The following is a 25,502-nucleotide window of genomic DNA, read 5'->3' as shown; positions in this document are numbered from 1 at the left end:
AGAAGATGGGCGCTGACATGGTGTGTCCAGCGCTCTCTGGGAATGAGTTCTTTCGTGTTTGCGGCATGTTACGTAACCCAAATCTATATAGATATAAAATAAAAAGGCGCTACCCTTCCTTAGTGATACAGTGGGAAGAAATCACACAAGAGAAATACCAACTTTGTTTAATGTTGGCTTACGCTGCATAACAGAGGAAGGAAGCCAATGACAAAACCCAGTTTGGGAGTGGGGGCCTGAGGTGTTGAGTCTCTCGATGTTAGTTTGTGCAAAGGAAGGCACGATATCTCCCATCCGCCCATCAGCTTTAAAGGTGTGCTTGGTCATTTTCCTTGGTTGTTTCTCCATGTGTAGGCCCCCACTTGAGTGAACATGTAATTCCAAACAAGGATACAGTTTCATGCTGACTTTGACAGACAAAAAATTGTTATACAGCAGTTCTCAGTCTCACTGCATGTTTTCCAGTTTCATTCTGTCTTATTCTGCTTACCTAGCAGTTCTATACCGGTGCCAGTCATAAAATTAGAATATCATGACAAAGTTGATTTATTTCAGTAATTCCATTCAAAAAAGTGAAACTTGTATATTAGATTCATTCATTACACATAGACTGATGTATTTCAAATGTTTATTTCGTTTAATTTTGATGATTATAACTGAAAACTAATGAACGTCCTAAATTCAGTATCTCGGAAAATTAGAATATTGTGAAAAGGTTCAATATTGAAGACACCTGGTGCCACACTCTAATCAGCTAATTAACTCAAAACACCTGCAAAAGCCTTTAAATGGTCTCTCAGTCTAGTTCTGTAGGCTACACAATCATGGGGAAGACTGCTGACTTGACAGTTGTCCAAAAGACGACCATTGACACCTTGCACAAGGAAGGCAAGACACAAAAGGTCATTGCAAAAGAGGCTGGCTGTTCACAGAGCGATGTGTCCAAGCACATTAATAGGGAGGAAGGGAATGACATGATGTGGTAGAAAAAAGTGTACAAGCAATAGGGATAATCGCACCCAGGAGAGAATTGTGAAACAAAACCCATTTAAAACTGTGGGGGAGATTCACAAAGAGTGGACTGCAGCTGGAGTCAGTGCTTCAAGAACCACCACGCACAGATGTATGCAAGACATGGGTTTCAGCTGTCGCATTCCTTGTGTCAAGCCACTCTTGAACAAGAGACAGCGTCAGAAGCGTCTCGACTGGACTACTGCTTTGTGGTCCAAAGTTATGTTCTCTGATGAAAGTAAATTTTGCATTTCCTTTGGAAATCAAGGTCCCAGAGTCTGGAGGAAAGAGAGGAGAGGCACAGAATCCACATTGCTTGAGGTCCAGTGTAAAGTTTCCACAGTCAGTGATGGTTTGGGGTGCCATGTCATCTGCTGGTGTTGGTCCATTGTGTTTTCTGAGGTCCAAGGTCAACGCAGCTGTCTACCAGGAAGTTTTAGAGCACTTCATGCTTCCTGCTGCTGATGAACTTTATGGAGATGCAGATTTCATTTTCCAACAGGACCTGGCACCTGCACAAAGTGCCAAAACTACCAGTACCTGGTTTAAGGACCATGGTATCCCTGTTCTTGATTGGCCAGCAAACTCGCCTGACCTTAACCCCATGGAAAATCTATGGGGTTTTGTGAAGAGGAAGATGCAATACACCAGACCCAACAATTCAGAAGAGCTGAAGGCCACTATCAGAGCAACATGGGCTCTCATAACACCTGTGCAGTGCCCCAGACTGATCAACTCCATTCCACGCTGCATTGCTGCAGTAATCCAGGCCAAAGGAGCCCCAACTAAATATTGAGTGCTGTACATGCTCATACTTTTCATGTTCATACCTTTCAGTTGGCCAACATTTCTAAAAATCCTTTTTTTGCATTGGTCTTAATTGATATTCTAATTTTCCGAGATGCTGAATTTGGGACTTTCATTAGTTGTCAGTTATAATCATCAAAATTAAAAGAAATAAACATTTGAAATACATCAGTCTGTTTGTAATGAATGAATCTAATGTACACATTTCACTTTTTGAATGGAATTACTGAAATAAAACAACTTTGTCATGATATTCTAATTTTATGACCGGCACCTGTATAGTGAACCATTGTGCTTCATCTGGCTCTCTGTCAGCTGTGCATGTGAGTAAAGTAAAAACAGATTTATAAGATATATTTGCACAGAGCACAGTGACATATTAAACTTAAGCTTATTATATTCCACCCTTTGTCACTGTGTCTGTGGCAAAAACAATCCTTGAGGGTTTTATCCACAAAGTAAAAGGTACTCGATCCCCCCCTCACCGTGTAAACCGCTCCTCCAGAACATTTGTAGAGACATGAGGTGTAGTGTCGATCTAACTCCTGTTTCATTAGGCTAATGCGCAAGTGTATGTAAATATTTTTAATAGTGAAAATGATAATAATTAACAATACAATGGGGGATGTACAGTTACATTTAAAATAGTGTTACTAAATGATGATCACTAAATTACACCAGTGGTGTATGTGCAGATATCCTTAATTTCTCCTGCAGAGGTGAGTATATTCTTCTCCTGTTGTGTCTTACATTACTTACATAGTTAGTGTTGCAGCTGTAAGTGACTTCGCCCGTGCAGTGGGTACCATAGCCTCATATTTCATTATGAATCTATAGATCACCTTAGTGGATTTTACTGACCTTTGGCACTTATAACATTTCTAACTAGAGTATGTTGATATATGTGCCCACCCTTTGGTGTCTAATCCCTTTTAATGAGTTATAATAGTTGCAACACAAATCAGATGTTATTGTATTACTCCAGATCTATTGCTATGATTATGATAATTGTTCTTTACAAGTATTATTGCATAATTTGTAGAGGAAAATATTCCACTGTCTTTTGTCCTCCCCAACTTCACTCTGTGATTCTCTATTCCCCTTCAGTTTACAATTCAGAATGATTGGTGGTAAATTATGCATATCCTCATATCATTGAGCCCCTCTTATAACATTTTCAAATATATATACATATTTTTTTTATTTTGTTTTTCAAAACTTAACTATGACTCGTCCAACCCAATGGTTTGTAGATAGTCTTTTGCTTGGTGTCTTTGAGGATCCCTCTGAACAAACATGTGACTGATACAATCTTTGCCATTACTGGAACAGAAACTAAACAGTCTGATTGCCATTACAGAGCAAATGAAATGCATCTATGGTGACTGTCCATTCAGCAGAGGAACACTTCACTTTACATCCTGCTCTTGATATAGCAGTCAATCATGAGAATCCTTGCATTCAACAGCTGTCATTTCATCTCTTTACTTCAGTCTGTTTGTGTTAAAATCCGTAAAAACATTGTTTCTGCAATAAATATATGCACAACTATATCATGGCATCAAATTTACTTAGCTGGACTTAAAATCATGGTCAGTAGGTCATTGCTTTATTTAACACTGCTTCTGTTTCTAGGCTTAATCAATGACATTGTAGGCTCACTGACTAGCATGCAGGATGAATTACCAATACCAATTAATATTGTTCTTATTATCACATTTAATTTTACTTGCTATAGAATTTTTTTAAACATTCACATGTATTACTATGTATTAAATCTGAATGTTAACCCATTACTATGTGGGGCACCCCACACCCTTGGGATCTGCTTCACATTACTGATTAGTCAGCTGACAGACAAAGAAGCACATACTTTTAAATAAACACAAACTTACAAATAATTAATGACATATGAGATCATCTGCTACCCCAGACTCTGAACAATAGTATTTAATCATCTTTGGACCCTGTTATCTGTCAACCAAAATGCTCCTATTTTTAAACTAGATTTTATCCCACTTCATGCCCAAGTAGCTTACTTGGCTAAGGCAGAAGTTCTTTAGACAACATTCAGCAGACTGGAGAAAGCAAATTTTCACAAAAAATGGCCTCCAATGTCTCTTAACAGCAGCCTCTCACATATAGCATTCAGTCATACTCCGTTAGCAATTGCTTCATTCTTTCAAATATTATCACATATTCTCATACATTGTTTTTAACAAAACACATTATCATACTCATATTTTCTTTTACAATTGCACTTTATTCACAGACATCTCTATCAATCACACTTACTATAAACTCACTCGAGCTTGTGCTATTTTTTGTTTGTTTTTACTGTTCAACGCACTTAAACACTCCTTGCTGTTCACGGTTATATTTACTTATCAGAACAAGCAAACCACTTCTCAAGACACAAGCTAGTATTACTTTTGTCAAATTGGGAGCATATCCAGCTCAGCTTCAAACACGTTGGTCTCCAGATCATGGAGACTCCGTGGTGAACTGAGTCAGCAGCAATCAAGGGGGAAAAAATATATATTTCTGCCATATCTGTGGCGATCTGATTCAGCGACAACAAGGTGAATACGACCATCAGGAAACTGCGTGGCACAATTCCACAACAAAAAAGCAGTCACAGAGAATATACTGATTCGACAAGGAAAACATATAAGCTTGAACCTTTACTTCCCATCATTGGGCAAGAGTGCTAACCACTGCGCCACCACACGCTTGACCGTAACAGTTCCTATAACACACAACCTACATACACGCACATCAGACCCTTTCTGATTCTTTCAATAAATTGTCTCCCTTGTCTTCCATTATTATCAACAGAGCATTTTTCCTTTAAACTTGATCAGTTTTAATCAAAAGTGGAGACATTTTCATTTCTCCAAATACTTTAACCCAATTTTTTTTTTATTTGTATTCATATTTCTTTGTCATGTGAGAAGCTGTCTCATTTTAAATCCAGACTTATCTTATTGATACCTTCCTAAAGTATGGCCAGTACTCACAGGAAGGTAACTTAGAGACATGCTTCTTACTGCAAAGTTAAAACCAATTTTATTTGTTCTTTTTCCAATTTAAGTCTGCAGTTTCCTTTTAAACACTAGCTTATAAAAACAGTGTTAACACACGTTTGTAATTTAAGCAATACTCGCAGCTAACGTCAATAGTTTCATAGTTAGTGTGTTTTTGTTGTCTTACAGGATGGTACATTAACATTTAGAACATGTTTCATGACAATTATCAATGTTGGGGGTTGCTGCTTTAAACTTTGGGCAGAAGGTGACAGCAACAGCTGCACACATCATAAATTGGGTTTTTAGCAGGTGGATGAATCACATATTTTGGATTATATATGGCTGCTATTACACCAATAAAGATTTCTAGTTATTTTAGTGAGCACGATCGAGACTTTGTGGATTTTATTGGCATTGACATTATTCATTTTGTTAATAACTTACTGCCAGCTCTTATACTTATCAGTGTTTTGGGTTTTAGAGGGGTATTGGGTGTTGCTGCATTAACCCTTAAACTGCCACATACTTGAGGGTTAATGCACCCCTGGACGTCATATTCTTTTTTGGTGCACTTTTTAAGTAAATGTCACAGTTTACAAAGAAAATACGAAATTTTAATGGAACACGTTTTTTTTTTTTTTCCCACCATGCAAAGAGCATCACAATTACTGCAACACTGATCATTTTACACACTGCCAATGAGCTGTTAAAACTATTAAAAAAACTACTGCTACAAACTATTACTATATTTACAAGGTGCAACTGACGCCATTGATGAAATTCAGTAAATCACCAAGCCAACTGCACTTGAACTGGCCGCACGCAAGCACACAGAGGTAAGAGCTGATGCTTGCAGGCTAGTCTAGTGCAGCGGCTGAATCCCAGGGACAATGATGTTGCAGTTCTACCGGAGCTGGCAGCTCAATGAATATATGGCACTGACTGATCAGTTCTGGCGTGCTGGCAAATTGCACTGAGACACGACTATAGCCAGTTGCAGCATCCAATTAATATACATCGCCGAATATACTCTGCTCCAGCGTGCTGGCAGATTGTACTGGGGAAACAACTTTAGCCAATTGCGTAGTTCAGTGAATGTATGTCACCGAATGTATGTCGTCGAATATACTTGGCTCCGGTGTGCATCCAAATTGCACTGGAAACCGACTTTAGCCAGTTGCGGTGTTCAACGAATGTACTTTGCCGAATATACTCGGTTCCGGCATGTGGGCAAATTGCATTGGGAATCGACTATAGCCGGTTCTAGCGGTTTAAGGGTTAACCTTTGAACAGCATATGACAACAACAGTTGCACAGCTCATAAACTGGGTGTTTAACAGGCGGACGAATCACATAGTTTGGATTAAATCGTGCTGCTATTACGGCAATAAAGATTTCTACAATTATTTTAGTGATCTCGATCAAGACTTTATGGATTTTATCGGCATTGATATTGTTAATTTTTTAAATAACTGACTGCCAGCCCAAGCTGCATGGGTGATTCTTCTGACGACAAGGCAACATAAACGCATGCCTGTATGCATCGACTCTTAATGCACAGTTGTTCATAACTTTACAAATCATTATTTCTAATGGTTAACGATGTAACTTAGTGAATAACAGTTTTCCCCAACACAACACTTGTTTTCTCCAGCAGGCTTTGAAAATACGTACGTCAGCTGATTAACCCGTGTTGTCCACCCAGGTGCCGTTTCGCTTTATTCTGGACAAGATCCAGAGCTCTCCATTTAACTCGTGCCACAGAGCGCTCACCTCTGAGTCAAAGAATGCAGATTTGCAGTTCCAACCTGTAGTTCATCACAGTGCTTTGCATTGTATAATCACAAAAATAGAGGGGTGCAGTTGGGGAAGGGTGAGTGAGTCATACCCACATTTCTGTAACATCACCAGCTTCCTGACCGCTTGCTCAATATCTTGGGGCTGTACTATACTTTAATTTTATGCTGTCATCTAGGTTACACAGTCATAATTTGTGTGTAGTAATAAAAATAATTTGTCTCCTCTTTTTTCTTTTAATTCAGCCATCTTCAGTTTTATACATGAAATTTTACTGTGAATGTGATTGGATACTTTAATACATAGTATTACGCAAATCACAGCTTTTACATAAATATCCTTTGCATATAGGCTTATAGATATATACATTCTGTAAAGCTATTCTGCTACGGGAGTGGGTCAATAGAGAAGCAACCTCAATTTGCACTTCCCAATGGAGTAACCTGTGGTTTTTGACTCACAAATGTACCACTTACAGGTTGAGGAGAAAATGCTCGGAGATCCTTGTCTTAGGAATTTAAAGAAAGGTGACATTATCCAACTTCAGAGACGAGGATTCTACATCTGTGACCAGACCTATGAGCCTGTCAGGTAATAGCTTCTATTTATTGCTGGAATCGTGTTTTTTTTTTTAAAGATACGGATACTAACCTGTGGATTGTTTAACAGTGTAACATTGTGTAGATTCAGCACCTTTAGCCTGTTCAAATCTAGCAGTTGCCATATTGGCCTTTTTATACTATGTCGTTTTGGTTAAATGTTTTTGCTGTGAATTCCAAATTAGATTTCAAGTTCTCAATTTAGGACATTTTTTTTGAAGTTTGATTAGTAAAACACAGTTGATCATCATTGATTGTCTATCTTTATTACAGTCCATTCAGCTGTAAGGAGTCGCCCTGCATTCTCCTGTACATTCCTGATGGTCACACAAAAGAGATGCCCACAGCAGGGTCCAAAGAGAAGAGTAAAGCAGAAGCTGCCAAGAAAGTGGTAAGTAGGTAGTGGACCATAACTGTTGTACTTAAACCCTTGTTATGCCATTTTCTTGGCGAAAAAAAGCTCACTGAAAAACAATCTTTGCTTCAGAGTTTTGGTTGCAACAAATGATCCAGCATGACATTTAGCCTTAGCTTGTCTGTTTACTCGATCTACAGGTTAAAAAAGAAGTGCCTGTTATCCAAGCTTCTTCTGCACAGCCCCCATCAACTAAAGATGATCCTTTGTTACTCTTCAGCAATGTTACTCTTCAAGGGGACAAAGTACGCAATCTTAAAGCCAAGAAGGCACCCAAGGAGAAAATTGATGCTGCAGTTAAAGAGCTTCTTGCTCTTAAGGCAGAGTTTAAAGAGAAAACTGGAAAGGAGTACAAACCAGGCATGACACCATCAAGCGTATGCAGTTCACTCACAGGGTTGTCTCCAAATCCTGTCAACAGCTGCCCATATGAAAAAGTATCACAGCAAGGGGAGCTTGTCAGGAAGCTAAAATCTGAAAAGGCCCCAAAGGTAATGTTTGTTTTTTCTTTATATGTGTTACTGTATTTATATTTTATTTTCGAAAACCAGAACTTTACAATGAATTGCAAGTTAATCAAACAAATGTTAACATTGCAGATACAACCATTTGCTTAAAATGAATGCAGAAAAAACAAAGGCAATTTTGAAATACAAAGGGAATGAAACAAAAGCAAAACCAGATTAATCTCCTCTAAGAGAATAATGAAGAAATAAAAGAAATATGAGCAAAAAAACTTTTTAATTATAAATATGTATATTTTATGATAGAACAGTTTATAGCAAAAGAGAGACAATTCTAAAATGATATTAATGCATTCTTGCCATATCCTAGAATTGGGGGGGGGGTTCCTAATTTGACCAATATAAGTATGTCGCTACATGTGCAATAATCCATATTAACTATTCAATAATTTACTGCTCCTTTATGTTGTAAAATTTAAAAATACCAATTTAGGCTATTTCTTTTTGTTTTCATTTTACCTATTGTTATAACTTGTGAGTGTGTGTTGGTTTGACTGCATAAATTAACAGTAGTTTTGTGAGGAAATGTAATCATTAAATACATTTCAAGCCAAGAGTCAGAATTGGAAAGATGGAAAGCAAAAAGTCAAAAATTGCTCACAACATGCTTTGGAAATTGTAGTCAGAATATGGTGCAGGAAAGATCGATAAACCCAAATAAAAAGGAACACATAACTAAAGCCAAATCATAAAGCATGGTCAAAAAGCCTGACAAAGGTATTCATAAACAGGAATTCAGTAACCATTAAGAATGAACACAGTGGTCTTTTGGGAGAAACAAATATCTTGGGCAACCACAACATTCACAACTTGACCTTTGTACCTTCAACATGTTGTTGTCTCGGGCCACACACTTAGGCATAGCAACTATCAACAAATAATGAATAACATGGTGGCGCCTATAAGGAAATATGCTACAAAGAAGAATACTACTTATTTTTAACCTTGTTAAAAAAGTTCCTTGACTGCTAAAAACTCAAAGATAACTTTGATATCTTTACCATATTATGATAACCTTTGCTTAGAAGATCATACATATGTGATCATTGTTATTAGAAAAGACAAGGTCTTTGTTCAGCTTTAGACAGAACAGTATTTCTAAGAGGCAAATCCCAATAAGGCTGAAGTAACTATGATTGCCTTGTGTTCTTGATCTATATATGTCTTATTTGATTTAAAAACTAATCAAACTTTAGAGGCACTGTTAGAGTATAAGTATGGTCCTTCAAAATAAGGTTTTTATACTTTATGGATGAATTTTTTGGTAAATGCATTTGAGTTATGAATGCAAATTTTTGTTGTGCAAAAATGTATTAAGCAAAACTTAAAAATATGCTAGACATTATACTTAATACTTTGTTGAAGGTCAAGGTAACTGTTCCATACATCTGTCATGTAAATCTTTTCTCTAACTTCACCAGGATCAGATTGATGCTGCTGTAAAACAGCTACTGGCTCTGAAAGCAGAATTTAAAGATATTACAGGCCAAGAATACAAGCCTGGAATGACTCTGCCAACTTCTGAATCTGCACAAGTTACTTCAGATTCAGTTTATGCTACCACCAGCCTTTCCTCATCTTGCTTATATGAAAAAGTAGCTCAGCAGGGTGAACTTGTCCGCAAGCTTAAAGCAGAAAAGGCACCCAAGGTAATATTCTTATGATTTAATTCAGCTATAGGTGCAACGTTTAGCTTATTGGTTTTGTTATTTTTTATTCAGCTCTATACATTTGAATCTGTTATTTCATGCCTTGGCTGTTCGCATTTGTTAAACATACATGTCCATGCCCAATTTTAATATTTTCCTCTCAGTTCCCGATGTCTAATGCTGAAGTGCTTATCCCATTGAGAAGTCTGTGCAGCAAGCAAAACTTGTTTGGTTCGTAGACTAAAAGCAGAAAAGGCACTAAAAGTAATCCCATAAAACCTGCTGTGAGCCCAAGCTGAAAGGAGCAAATAATAAGTAGTAAGACAGGGTTTTCTGTGTTTTTTGTTTTTTAATGTATTAACCTCATGAAAGTCAAAGCACAATCTACATAATTCAAACACTTGTTACATAACATCTGGTGGCTGTCCTAGTTTGTCCATTCTAGGAATTTGGTGGAATTAAATGGGATTCACTCATTCATGAATAACCATGATGACAATTTCCCATGTTGATTTAGCCACAGGTGAAGGGGTAGAACAATGTTTTTGAGCAGTGATTATTTACCTAATTATTTTGTACAGTGTTCCCAGAAGGTTGAAAACAGCAGAGCTGGGTATGAAACAGCAACAATCCAAAGAAGTATGCTGTTTAGTTTTTACAGTTGTCAAAAGCTAAATTAAGCTTGCTTTCCACTAGATAATACAATACAATACAACTTATTTTTGCATAGCCCAAAATCGCACAAAAAGTGCCGCAATGGGCTTTAACGGGCCTTGCCTCTTAACAGCCCCCCAGCTTTGACATTCCTAGAAGACAAGGAAAACTCCCCCCCAAAAAAAAAGCTTGTATGGAAAAAATGGAAGAAACCTTGGGAAAGGCAGTTCGAAGAGAGACCCCTTTTCAGGTAGGTTGTTCATGCAGTGGGTGTCAAAAAGAAGGGGGTAAATACAGATACACAGAACAGAACACAAGTAATCCTTAATACAATATAATAGTAAAATAAAAAATATTACAAGTATAGAGCAGAATTTAACAGTAGATGTTATCACATAATACAATTTGTATTTGTTTTGAGTCCTGGAGACCTTAGGCAGGCAAAACAACTTGGCAGGTGGGCAGTGGCACCAAGTGCCACATTTGAGTACCTCGAAGAGAAACTGAATAGATGAAGGTTAGTAACAGATTATAACTGTCATATTATATTTTAGTGCTAATGACCAACAACACATGCAGATGCAGTCTGTACGGTTAATCAGCAGCTCTAGTCAGGATATGCTAAACTGAAGTAGTGAGTCTTCAGCCGGGATTTGAAAGCTGAGGCTGAAGGGGCATCTCTTATAGTAGCAGGTAGACCATTCCACAATTTAGGGGCCCTGTAACTAAAATCTCTACCTTCCACTGTTACTTTATTAACCCTTAGAATCATAAGCAGACCAGCATCTTGAGATTTTAATGTGCACTCTGGTTTGTAAGTCATGATAAGTTCTGAAAAGTAACCGGACCTTGGCCATTTAAGGCTTTATATGTTAAAAGGAGGATTTTGAAATATGCCCTAAATTTAATCTGGAACCAGTGTAAGGATTTAAGAATTGGAGTTGTGTTCATATTTTCTTGTTCTTGTAATAATTTCTGCAGCAGCATCTTGGATTAACTGGAAGCTGTATAAAGAACAGTCAGAGCATCCAGTGAACACCTCATTTCAGTAGTCAATCCCGCTAGAAATAAATGCATGAAATAATTTCTTAAGAGTCCTGGCTTATTTAGAAATGCCTTCACTTTGCAACATTTTTAAGATGAAAGAAACATGATTTGGACAATTTTGTAATGTGAGCTTTAAATGACATGCTAGAGTCAAAGATAACTCCTAGATCATGGGTTGATTCAGTAAAATGAATGGTGATTCCAACCAAGTTAAATGTTGACAAAATATTGTTGTGGTCAGCATCATTACCTCCAATAATTAACATCTCTGTTTTATCTGTGTTTAAAGATAAGTAGTTCTCATCCATCCACTCCTTTTAATTTTCTAATACAACTGATTAAAGAAAACATTGCAGAATCTTCATTTGATCTAAATGAAAGGTATGACTGGGTGTCATCAGCGTATGAGTGAAAATTAACCTGATGTTTTCTAATAATAGATCTCAGTGGAAGCATGTAAAGTAAAAACAGCAAAGGTCCCAGTACTGAGCCCCGTGGGACACCATATCTCGCTTTTATGTATAATGATAGAGTACTGTCAGCACATTTCTGTATGTTTTGGAATTTATTTGATAAATAATAACTAAACTAGGTGAGCACAGTCAGTGGTGTCAAACAATATAATTGCAGTGGAGTTTCCTTCATCAGAGGATATCAGAATGTCATTTACATCATGTGTTAGTGCCGTTTCTGTACTATGATCAGTGCAGAAACCAGACTGGAATTTCTTGGAAAAAATTGTGATGTGTACGATGTGACTGAAGCTGATTAGCGACTACTTTTTCCAAGTATTTTAAAGAGAGGGTAAATTTGAAATAGGTGTATAGTTACTGTATTAAGTATTTGTGGGTGGGTGTTTGACTTTTTAAGTAATGGTTTAATGACTAATACTTTTAGTGCATCAGGTACTGTCCATGTAATAATAAACTATTCATAATGTTAAGAATAGGTTCTGCAAGAACATCCATTGCGCTTTTTACTAGTTTTGTTGGCACTGGATCTAGGGAACAAGTAGTAGGTTTTATTTTAGAAATTAAAGTCAAGACTTCCTACTCTGTTACAGGATTAAAATTTCTAAAGTATTGGATGCAATGTGAGACAGGGTCTGCAAGCTAGTATGTGGTTTGCACTGTGATGCTGAGATCTGGGATCTTATTTTTTTTAATTTTCTCATTTAAGAAGTTCATAAAGTCTGTACTATTAATATCTATTGTTATTTTGCACTGTAGATCTGAATTCTCATTTGTTAATTTAGCCACTGTTCTAAACAGTACCCAAGGATTTTTATTATTGCTGTCAATTATTATATAATAGTAGTCTGAGCAAGCTTTAAAGATAGCTTTTTTTATATTTTTTAACACTAGCTGTCCATGCAGTTTGAAAGACCTGCAGCCTTGTTGTTCTCCATCTGCGCTTCATTTTTCGACACTCTAATTTAAGAGCTCAAGTGTTTTCATTAAACCAGGGAGAGTTTCTATGTGTTTTGATCACTTTTGTTTTAAGGGGAGCCACTGCGTCCAGAGCATCGCTCAAGGTCACATTATAATGTGATGTTAGCTGATCTGAATTGTTTTCCTCATTTACATTTGATGTTAACTGATCTAAATGGTTTTCCACAAGTACGCTTGACTTACTCAAAGTATCTATAAATATTGAAGCAGAATTACAATCTAGATGTCGCTCTGTCTTTGTTTTAATCTGTGAGTGTATTGGTAAAGGCAGAACCAAATCAAACATAATTAAGTAGTGATCGGTAATAACTGCATTTAATGGAGTAATATTTAAGTTTTGAATTTTAACTTTGTAGATTATAATTATGTAGCCCTCCCACCATTTAACTGGCATGTTACCTATGACATAGGGTGAAATTTCACTTGTGGGATCCACATTAAACACCTCCCAATAAATTTTAATAACCAATGGGTCCAATGAAAACAATTATTATTTATAATTGATACACTATTTCAAAGTAATGATTTGTAAGCACTCACTCCTATTTATTAATTATTTGAATGCAACCACCATGTAAGCACTTCACACAATCATGGATAGAAAACAACAAATAAAAAAATAAAACATAAAACACATTTATTTAAACACACCGCTTATGGGATATTATCACAGTTCAACTTAACTAAATTTGTCTGAGTTTCAGCACAAGTAAGGTTCACACATAGAAATCAACAATAAATATATAGGTATATATATATAAAAAAAATCGTTGGCGCACTTAGTTGGAGCTCATCTGCAGTACATAACTTCATGTGTACTCATGGTGTCCTTTCCCCACACTTCTCATTTTCCTCTGTGGTTAAACACAGGAATCTCACAGCTCCATCTGGGATGACGCCAGCAGCCTCCTGTGATATTTCTGACACTGCTTATTTGCATTTTCTCTTTCTGGGATAAATCATGTCAGACGTATTGTGTGCCAGCTGTGCCTCTGTGAAATGCGGCTGTGGCCATCCTCCAAAAAGTCCTCATCACCGAGCTCTGTATCTCGTGAAAGGGAGAGCGCGCGACTGTGCAGCCGCGTTTTCCTCTTCAACAGGTGAGGCGTGAACCTGCTTGGAATGTGAGTCCCCTTCCCGCAGCGCCAAAAGCCGCGCACACACTTTGTGTCAAGTAAACACTTCTGAGTTTACTATTATACCCAACTAGGAGGGTGCTACAATTAAATCTGTGTGGGTATGATTATGTTTTGAATCTTTGACAATCTGACAGAATCCTGCTGAATTTAACAAATAAGTAAAACATTTGCTAAAAGTGGCAATTTCCACATCAATGTGTACATTAAAATCACCCATCAATACTATGTAACCATAATTTATAGCCAAATCAGATAGAAGGTTGCTAAATTCAATCATGTACAATGAATAAGGCCCTCGTGGTCTGTAGACTAGCACTACCATTGTGTTGGAATCTGTTTTAATATTTAAAGTGAATGCCTCAAAGGATGTGAAGTTGCCTAAATTTTTAGAAGTGATTTGCATTTTGTTACAATGAATTATTCCAAGGCCTCCTCCTTGACCAGAATCTCTAGATGTATGAAGTAATATGTATCCATCTGGTGACGTCTCAGCTAGGGGAACAGTATCCAATTTGCTAAGCCAAGTTTCAGTGAAAAGACACAGATCAGATTTTGTAATTAATATAATATTTACCAAAGCTGATTTACTTCCAAAAAAAGTGAATGTTCAGTAAACAGCATTTAAAACATTTTAATTTGAATTAAGTTTCTATTACAGGTGCCCCTGATGGAGGGTCTGGTTTTATCTATTGGTCTAATTATACACCTTATTTTTTGGTTATTAAGTAATTTAAGGTCGGCATCATGACTAAATTTACTGGATGCCCCCAACAGGGATTATGGGTAACAGCTTCAGGAAAGAAACAGGTGGGATAAACAACAGTATGTGATTTAAGATCACATGATTGTGTCTTGGATGGTGCTCTAATGAATCAGCCAGGCAATTTTGCTGCCATATTTTGGGATAATACATTATTCCCTCCAGTTAGAAAGAAGACCACCTCTTTTGAAAAATCCAGGCCTTTACCAAAAATCATTTCAGTTGTTCACAAAGGCTATGCTTTTATTTTCACACCAGGCTTCTAGCCAGCAGTGAAAGGAATGCAATATGCTATAAATCACATCCCCTGTATCTTGGTAAGGGGCCAGTTACAACTGAATTCCGACATTTTCTTTTAGCTTTGGTGGCTAGAGAGATGAAGTTCCTCTTTATTACCTCAGATTGCTGTAAATAAATGTCATTAGTTCCAACATGCAGCAATAAGGTAGATACTTCATTGTCCACAATACAATCCAATGTGGCCTCTATGTCAGAAATCCTGGCCCCTGCGAGGAATTTAACATTAACTGCTGGTTTAACATAGTTTGGAATTTTAACATTCCGCACTGTAGAATCGCCAATTATGAGCACAGTAGTTATATGCATATGGCTACTGTCACAATAATTTATGACCCTTAAGCCCCGCCCCCTTTGGACTTTGGACCGGAAGTCCCGCTCTATGATTGATGACCCTGAAGCCCCTATGACTCAACACCGGAAGTCCCTCCCAACTGATGCAACACCGGAAGCCCCGCCCCCTGCTGACGTCACATCTCCCCCCACGTGACCTAGCCCCACCCTCTGGCACCTGATTGGTTCAGGAAACTGTCAAGGGCCTTTTGATGGATGTCTGTCCCCCCTTTGAACCCACCCCCGGCACCTGATTGGTTCAGGAAACTGTCAAGGGCACTTTGATGGATGTCTGACCCTCCTTGAACCCGCCCCCACGGCACCTGATTGGTTCAGGAAAATGTCAAGGGGAATTTGATGGATGTCTGACCCCTGTTTGAACTCATCCCACAGGTGCTTAATTAAACAAACTGTCAAAAGCAGCCCCCCTCCTTGAACGGGCATGTCCTGACAAATCCAGGCCATTTACAGACCTGTTTCTATCCAGACCCTGCCGTTCACCCCTTCTGAAAAGGGCTGTATAAAAAGCGAAGCATTTTCTAAAGACTCTGTGAAGAAAAATGGAATCTATACCCAATGCCCCGGTGAAGCGTCCGTTCCGCAGAATCTATTTGAAGGATCGTTTGAGAAGGGTTAAAAGATGTTTGGTGCCTGAGTTTCTCGAATCTGAAGCTCGGTCTAAGTTGTGCGAAGCCCGGCTGTTATCGGAGGACAACAAGGAAAACTGTCTGCCAGCTTTAATATTGAAGGACTGAATTCTGCCAATTGAAACGGCGGTCGAGTAACGGACTATGAGGGCTGAAACGTAACTCGATTCGTGTGATGACGCCACTGAAAACCCTCCTTTATTTTAAGCCACGCCTCCCCCTTTTATCATAAATACACAGCCTGTTAATCAGAGGACCAAAAGCAGGACCATTTAAAGCTCACCAGCATGTCGGCAGCTACTGACTTTGAAATGACGGGGATCGGTGTAACACCCTCCGGGATACCGCCTGAAGCTCCAAAGCCTGAAGCTTCGTGGTCTGAGACTTCATGGCCTGAGGCTTCATGGCCTGAGTCTTACCAGTTCCATAACTCTGTCCGGACTGACGGTCTTCAAGATCCCCAAAAATCTGACCTCCGGTATTTTAGTATACGACCCGATTACAGTCTCTGGTCAAGAGACCTCGAGCCGGATTGCGGATTCCATTCTCCAGGTCCGGGATGGTCTTGCGCCGCCTCCGCTGATGATCAGACGGATAACCCCATCTCCGCCAATGGTGCTCAGACGGATAGCACCGTCTCCGATAAGGGTACTCAGACGGACATCTCTTACCTAGCTCCAGGACAACCATGGGTGATCAGACAAGGTCCGGAGGAGCCGGAGGAAACGATGTCTATCAATCCGGCTGAGACGGCCTTGGATTGCCCGGATGGTGTGCTGCCTGAAACCTGGAAAAAGGCTCAGCAAATTAAGGGGCTGATGATGAGTCTGCTGGATATCATCGTCTACTACAATCAGAAAAAAGAATGTCAAGGCTGCGAGATAGCCCATCCCAGCCAGAGAAGACATACCTGCCTCTTTGAACCTGAAACCACCTACCGTCAAGGGCGCTTTCAGAAGATTCTGAAGATTTTTCGCAAGTCTTGGCTGAAAGGACTGGTGGTGAAAATTCTAGGTTATTTTAATATTCTACTGCCGATACACAAAATACACGCTGTGGTTGAAAAGACTGTGTGCGAGTTTGATAATACCAACTCTATTCATGATACAGTAATGCAGTCATTTTATGATATGGATGAATACTCCTACACTGTAGCCCACCATGTGGCAAATGAGTTTTGTAAGCGGAATCTTAATCATGAGGGTCATATGAACCTGTGGACTAAATATGACCTGGAATTTGATGATATGATAGAACTGAGTTGTAATTTTGTACCTGAAACTGTGTGAACAATTCAGACTCCTAAATAAATGTTTTCTATAAGGTTAAGTGTTGTCAGTGTCTGTTTTATCACCGGCGATGGAGCAGGTCTTGGAAAAAACATATTATAACTCTGAGAACGCCGGGGGCTTGGGGGGTAAAGATTCCTTGAAAAGAGCTCTCTGGCATGCAGGGGCACCGTATTGGGGACCAAGAGGTATCCGATTGGTTATCGGGGCAATACACCTACACGATCCATAAACCGGCCAGAGTCCACTTTAAAAGGAATAAGGTGTACGTTTCCAATATAGATGGGCAATGGCAGATCGATCTGGTGGATATGACAAACCTGGCCGACTATAACCAGGGTTACAAGTATCTACTGACTTGTATAGATATTCTTTCTAAATATGCCTGGGTCAGGGTACTGAAAAACAAAACGGGTAACGAAGTAACGAGGGCTTTTCGAGAAATTTTGGAGCAAGGTAGAGTTCCCGTCAAACTTCAGACCGATAGCGGTAAAGAGTTTCTCAATCGGGAATTTCATAGCCTGCTCAAGAAACACGGAATTAAACATTTTACCACCGCTAGTGAATTAAAGGCTTCGGTGGTGGAGAGATTTAACCGAACTCTGAAGACCAAAATGTGGCGTTATTTCAGCTCCCGGAATACCCGGTCCTATCTGCAAGGGTTACAGGACTTGGTGAAATCTTATAATCTGAGTCATCACCGAGGTATAAAAATGCCCCCCGCCGAGGTGAATAGTTCCAATTCTTGGAAAGTCTTTAAAACCTTATACGGCCTAACTAAACCCCAAAGAAACCCAATATATAAGTTCAAAGTCGGTGATGCGGTGAGAGTGTCGAAATCCCGGAATCCTTTTACTAAAGGATACGAACAAACCTTTTCAGACGAGGTATTTACCGTTTCTGAACTAGTCCGAGGAGCCGCCTGTCTACAGGCTCAAAGATTATGATGGCGCAGACATTATAGGCTCCTTTTACGACGCGGAGTTACAAAAGATTCGAGGGCCGGACATCTTTAGGATTGAAAAGATTCTGGCGAAAAAAAATATCCGTAGAAAAAAGCATATTTTGGTGAAATGGCTCGGATGGCCGATAAGTTTAACAGTTGGATCCCTGAAAGCTATGCGCAAGATGTTAAATACTGAGAATGAAAAATAGTATTTCATTCACCGGGTTTTCACGATGGAGAGAAAAAGCTTTTACGTCGTTCTCCCCAACAATTCTTCCCGGGATGTTTTCCCTAATAACACCATCGCCGAATTTATCGTCAAATTAGCCGCCCCCATCGAACTACAGGGCCCGTGGGAAGTTGCTTTGGCCGAAATTCAGTATCCGCGCACCTGGAATACCCTAGATAAACTGGATAATAATTTTATTGTGGTGTCCCCACGAATAGTTAAATATTATACTATTCCTTCAGGGTATTACGCTAGCCTCGAGAAAGTGACTTCTAAGATGAATGAAGCGTTGGCGAAAGAACCCCAGGCCGTCGAGGGCGGTTCAGCCAACACCTGACAACACTATGAGATTCCGCTACAGCGCTATTGAGCGAAGATTCTACGTCTTTAGCAGCGTGAAGGATGAATCTTTGCATGTCAAGGGACAGTTGGCGAGGCTTTTAGGAGCTCATGGGGACGTGAGCATAGGTCTGGTGAATGAAGCTCCATACCCCGCGGATATCAGAGCGGGGTTTTATACCTTGTACGTCTACAGCGATATTGTGTCTCACCAAAGAGTCGGAGACAGCTACGTCCCTCTCTTGAGATGCGATACATATTGAGGATGAGATGAATAAGATTACCACAATCACCTACGACAGGCCGCACTAAGCTCCGTTCAGCAAGAGTCAGTTTGATACTTTGACCGTTGAAATAAAGACGGATCAGAACAAACCGGTTCCATTTCAGTTAGGTAAAGTCATTGTCAAGTTACATTTCAGACCCTGTAAAAGTTGTATACACGACTAATACAGAGATGAGATCTTACCTGGACCCTAGCCCCTACGTGCATTATTATGAAACTCAAGCGGGCAACGGTCTCCCCGGGTTTTCTGGAGCCCCCGTGATGTATGGTTCTGGGATCGGCGGAATATTTCGCGGATTGTTTAGACGCGCTTTACCTCTCTTAAAAAGAGGCTTCGAAATTGTCAAACCTCACATTAAATCAGCCGCTAAGAATATTGTCAAAGACGTGGTGGCAGGGGCCATGTCGGGAGCGATGACATGAGGAAGCGAAGAAAATCAATCGGGGTCGGGTCTGATGGTGATGAGGAAAACTAAGCGTAAGAGACCACCCGGATCACAAGCCGGACCCGTCCTCAAAAAGACGCGCCGTTCAGCTTTTACATCATTTTCTTCTCTTTGCCACAAGGATAAGTCCCGCAGAAAAAAGAATTCGAAAAACATTTTTTAGTTCAAGATGTCTTTCGTTCATCGAATGTCTCAAGAGTGTGTGAAATCCGAACTGGACTTGTTTACGGTACCTTATACTCAGACTAGCGTAGAAAAAAGCATCTACGTCGAGGTCCCCCCTCTCTCAGCTCTATCGGAAGTCGCCCCGTTGGAGTTTCTGATTACTGGGAATGGGGAAGACTACTTGGACCTGAATAACACGCTTCTACACGTTCGATGCAAAATCGTCAATGCCGACGGAACTAATCCGGGCCAAGGGGCCCGGGTAGCCTTGGTTAATTATCCGATAGCCGCTTTATTTTCACAAGTGGATGTCACCTTGGGAGATCGCTTAATATCCCAGAGTTCCAGAACTGTTAAATTGCAGCAATGAAACTCTCAAGTTCCAATTTGCTTCGGGTCTTTTTTACAAAGACACAGCCAACGAACATGAAAACACAGCCTTGGACGGACCGAATGAGGGTTTCAAAAAAAGAAACGGATATACGGCCCAGGGTAAAACAGTAGAACTCATCGGGCCTATTCATTCCGACCTGTAAAGAAATTATTCACCATACCCGACAGCTTCAAAGCTGGTTTTCCAGCGTCTGCGGGCAACACTGTATTTTTTTCCTGCATCACAGAGGAAAAGGACGTTCTTATCAAGAGGTTATGAACCTGTATTTTAATGAAGTCACCAAGAACGATGATATGGTTCAAAAATTTATGAACACATTGTCTAAGAACACTTCCCGAGGTTTTCAGGATCTTCCCTGCATGCAAAGTTCTATGCACTGTCATTATCTTAATAAAGAATAGACAGTCTGTATAATCAAATGTAATATTTTATTAATCAAAAATATAATTACATTTCAATAAGGAATCCATTCATTCTTTTTGCGAGATTTGGTTTTCTTGCCCCCAGGTGTAGCGGAAGCAGGGACCGAGGCAGCAAAGGCAGAACTCCCGTCCGGGGGAGTAGTTTTGAAACTCTCTAGAAGTTCTCTCGTGTCGATGTTTGGTACGGCAGAGGTCGGAATGTTCAAACCGGCCAGGGCCTTTATAAATTCTTTCCACCCCCTGGGTCTCCGATAGGACGGTATGTTGTGACGGGCGGTTAAATTTCGCATTAGATCGACCATATTCGTACCGGGTAAAGGTTCTCTGCGAAACACAAACTCTCCCAAGCCATTCCAGTAGGTTGTATTAGGGTGATGCGACATTTTCTGTAAAATAATTTCGGTATATTTCTTTGATTTATCCGGAGCACTTTTCAAAATCTCGTCATACACCCTTTCTTCTGGGGAACTAGGAGCCTGTTTGAGAGCTCCCGACGGTTCCTCCTGGCTCTCGTCAGGCAGCAATAACGTCAGAGAACCGGATTGTTTATCCGCTTTTTTCACAAAGGTCAGGTATCTTTGCAAGACGGTTGTATAAAGTTTTACTTTTGCGTCGGCGCTCAAGTCACCGCGTTCAAGTATGAGTTTCATTTGCTTCACTATCCAGTTCACTTTCTGTAGCGCTTAAAAGACCAGTGGAATTTGGGGCTTTCTGACGCCATTGAGCCATTTGTTGTTGAGGGACCAGGTACATCTTGCGCGTGTATTCCATATTTATACTCGACCCTATTAAACTAGTAATGAAAGGAATGGCGGCGCTTAATAGGGCACCGAGAAACCCCCCTTTCTGATTTAAAAGGGCTTTTTTCTTTTTAACGGTGAGTTTTTTATCGCCAAGTTTTTTAACGGAGCAACGATGCTTCTTCAATAACTTGAACTGTCTGGACGTCAGGGGGAAGCGGCCTTTTAAAGTATTGAGAGCTATTTCTGACAGAGCGTAAATTAAATCGTCTGGAGCCTCGCTCAGCAACGCTTTTCTTCGACGACAGGAACCCCTGTGTAGGGTCTTGAGCAGAGGGAGATTTCTTTTTATTCTGCACGACATGTCGGCTCTTTCTCAAATACTCGGAAAATTGCCCGTCTTTATCTTTTCACGACATAGACCGCGGGCCAGTCGGGAGGAAACAATCCGGTACGTAAACGAAATTCGTCAGGCGTAGGGGCTTTTAGATCCACCAACAAATAACCGTAAGGTTGTCTTGTAGCGTCCTCAAAGGCCTCCAAGAAAAATGTAACCCTCCCAGGGTACATTTGACGCGCTAAATTGGTAATTTGCAGTTTATCTTTAGGGTTTTTAAAGAGGGTAATGTAATTGGCATTCAGATTTATCGTTCTACTTTTCTTTCCTTGAAAAAATAAATTTTGGACCAAGTAAATGATGGACAGATTCCTGTGGTGAGTATATTTTGTGAAGGCCCTCTCTATCTCATCGCTATGACTCGCCTGTTCCATTAAATCGTCGACGATCACCAGGTTAACGTGGTCAGGGGGCAGTAGTTCGTCATCGCTTAAGGAGACGGGTAGCCCCTCCAAAAATTTGGTTTTGGGAAATCGAGCTAGTAGCTCGTCATACAGAGGCTGCCAGCAGCTGTAAAACCAGACTATATTGTCAGGGCGAGAAAGCACATGGTCCGCGTGCTCCAAGAGCTTTTTCACATAATGTGATTTGCCCGAACAAGAGGGTCCCGAGACTATTTTGAGAACGGATGTTGAAGTCTAACGTCAAAACCCTCTTTAGTATCCATAGGGGAGAGTGGTGAAATCGGGGCAACAGAACCCTTTTGTTGTACACCACTCTGAATCTTTTTCTGAGTGGACAAGTTTGTAACGTCAGGTTCTTTTTGTTCCTATAAATCTGAGCGCCATGAACCGTTATTTCTTTCGCGAGATCGCGTTCCACAAAACTATGCACTAAATCCAATAGCGAGTATAGGTTTACCGCTTGAGCCGTTTCGTGATTGAGAGTAATGCCCTTTACCTTCATGCAGACCTTGCCTTTGAACGTTCTGTACACGTACGTTTTCGGATCCCCAGAAACAAACTCTTCTATGAAATCGTCAGGATCTAGTTCGCTGGTGAGTTCCCCTAAATAGTCCCCGAGCGGCGAAGTGTTCTGCCCGGGCGAAGCTGTGAAAATAATGGAATCTGTACCATGATACAGAATCCTTGACCATAAACGTTCAAGCAAACCGTACAATTCTAGACGGGCATAGGCCGTGGTAAAAGCAGCAATCACCACATTGACTGGGCCGGGTACAACGTATCTGTCTGTTTTCAGGCATGATTTAAATTTAATCCAAACCTACAATTATGAACACAGAATATGCAATTATGAACACAGAATATAATATGCAATTATGAACACAGAATATAATATGCAATTATGAACACAGAATATAACATCAATTATGAACACAGAATATAATATGCAATTATGAACACAGAATATATTTTGCAAAAAATATTATTTTCATAAAAAATAATATAAAGCGGCTCCTTTATTTACGGGTTAGATGGATGTAAAAGGCATTCATATGCATCAAGTCTAAACACATTTCGGGTGTAGAGTTATACACAGGAGCCTCCAATTCTACAACGTCCACCAGTAATTGGCGAAGTCGCTGTCAGCCGCTCCAGTCTTTGTCGATGTCTCCGTTGGTGTTCAGGACGGAGGGAATAACAGTTTATACCCCGATATCCGTGTTCAGAGTGAAGCGACGGCGACAAAGGCGAACACCTGTTAGAAAAAGAGGGCGCTGGAGAATACTGCACACCGCTCCCAGGGGGCGCCGGAGAATACTGGACATAATTCTCAGAATGCGCCGGAGAATACTGGACACCGATCTCGGAGAGAGGAGGGGTTTGTAGTTTTTTCCAGTTTAGAATTTCTGAACCGTCCAGCATTTGCGTTAAAATACCCGGGGGACTGTGGTCTGTAAATACAACGTATGAACTTTTTTTTTAGTACAAGGCATCATTTCACATTTGTATGCCGTTGATAAACTGAAATGACACTTACTGCAATTGTTCAACCCTGAGGAAGCCCTTTGAGAAACTTTTTCAGTGTGTAAAGGACTAGCTTCTAAAAAAACTAAGAAGCTAATTTAACTAAGCAGTGATTTTAAATCCTTTAACTTTAAAAGTTACTCACGTAACTTGTTCTCCCGGACTGATTAGCTGAGCGAATGTTCGAGCTTGATGCGCGCTCCCGTTCCGGGTTAGGGTGGGGGGTTGACAAGCATGCGCATGGGGGTGTTTCTGTCAGCAGAGCTCCGTCTTCATACAGTTTACAGCTATAGACCTCGTAGGGCCGTGCAGGGGGGGCATGGGGGCTGTACGACTCTCTCTGTCTACACAGAGCCTGTCATTTTTTTGAGAACAGGGGCTGCTTGATTTCTGTGAGGTGGGGAACTTGAATCACCGCTAAGGCTGCTTTTTACTGCAGAATCTGTCTGTGAGATGGAAAAAAAGCAGCTTGACTAAGTTTGAAGCAAAGATGAAATGTTTTAATTGCGTGTTCATCTTAAAATCGTAGATAGAACAAAATGCTTCGCTTTTTATACCGGCCTTTCAGAACTGGCAGGGACGTGTGGGGGACTGGGAAGTGTAGAAACAGAGCCGGCAAATCGTCTTTCGACCTTGACTGCATGAGATTCCAAAGGCCTGGAAAATGGCAAATATCATCCCATTATATAAAAAGGGTGACAGGGCTGATCCAAGCAACTATAGGCCAGTAAGCTTAACAAGCATCACAGGAAAATTAATGGAAGGAATTATTAAGGATAAGATTGAGCAACACATGACAAGGACAGGAGTTATTCTGAACAGTCAGCATGGGTTCAGAAGAGGGAGGTCATGTTTTACTAACATGTTGGAATTCTATGAGGAGGCAACAAAAGGATACGATCAAAGTGGAGCTTATGATATTATTTATCTGGACTTTCAGAAAGCATTTGATAAGGTGCCACATGAGAGGTTGGGCATCAAGTTAAAAGAAGTGGGAGTTCAGGGTGATGTTTTTAGATGGGTGCAGAATTGGCTCAGACACAGGAAGCAGAGGGTGATGGTGCGAGGAACCTCATCAGAACTGGCCGATGTTAAGAGTGGTGTTCCACAGGGGTCAGTGCTAGGGCCGCTGCTATTTTTAATATATATAAATGATTTAGATAGGAATATAAGTAACAAGCTGGTTAAGTTTGCAGATGATACCAAGATAGGTAGATTAGCAGATAATTTGGAATCCGTTATATCATTACAGAAGGACTTGGATAGCATACAGGCTTGGGCAGATTTGTGGCAGATGAAATTTAATGTCAGTAAATGTAAAGTATTACACATAGGAAGTAAAATATTAGGTTTGAATACACAATGGTCGGAAAATCGAGAGTACACCTTATGAGAAGGATTTAGGAGTCATAGTGGACTCCAAGCTATCAACTTCCAAACAGTGTTCAGAAGCCATTAAGAAGGCTAACAGAATGTTAGGTTATATAGCATGATCTGTGGAGTACAAGTCCAAGGAGGTTATGCTCAACCTTTATAATGCACTGGTGAGGCCTCATCTTGAGTACTGTGTGCAGTTTTGGTCTCCAGGCTACAAAAAGGACATAGCAGCACTAGAAAAGGTCCAGAGAAGAGCAACTAGGCTGATTCCAGGTCTACAGGGGTTGAATTATGAGGAAAGATTAAAAGAGCTGAGCCTTTACAGTTTAAGCAAAAGAAGATTAAGAGGTGACATGATTGAAGTGTTTAAAATTATGAAGGGAAT

At 40.0% G+C, this 25,502-nt stretch overlaps 1 protein-coding gene across 3 annotated transcripts in view; it reads left to right on the top strand.

The window, feature by feature from the left end:
- Nucleotides 1-25,502, top strand: part of eprs1 (glutamyl-prolyl-tRNA synthetase 1) — a 228,993-nt gene that overhangs the window by 143,737 nt on the left and 59,754 nt on the right. For all 3 annotated transcript variants that reach the window (XM_039748322.1, XM_039748323.1, XM_039748321.1), the window contains 4 exons: nt 7,123-7,235; nt 7,517-7,634; nt 7,799-8,149; nt 9,604-9,831. In XM_039748322.1, coding sequence (XP_039604256.1) covers nt 7,123-7,235; nt 7,517-7,634; nt 7,799-8,149; nt 9,604-9,831 — 810 coding nt within the window. The remainder of the gene's footprint in view (nt 1-7,122; nt 7,236-7,516; nt 7,635-7,798; nt 8,150-9,603; nt 9,832-25,502) is intronic.

This window comes from Polypterus senegalus, chromosome 3 (assembly GCF_016835505.1).
Source record: "Polypterus senegalus isolate Bchr_013 chromosome 3, ASM1683550v1, whole genome shotgun sequence".
Lineage (NCBI taxonomy): Eukaryota > Metazoa > Chordata > Cladistia > Polypteriformes > Polypteridae > Polypterus > Polypterus senegalus.
Note: the sequence above shows the minus strand (reverse complement) of the source record. Positions and strands in the feature narration are given on the sequence as shown.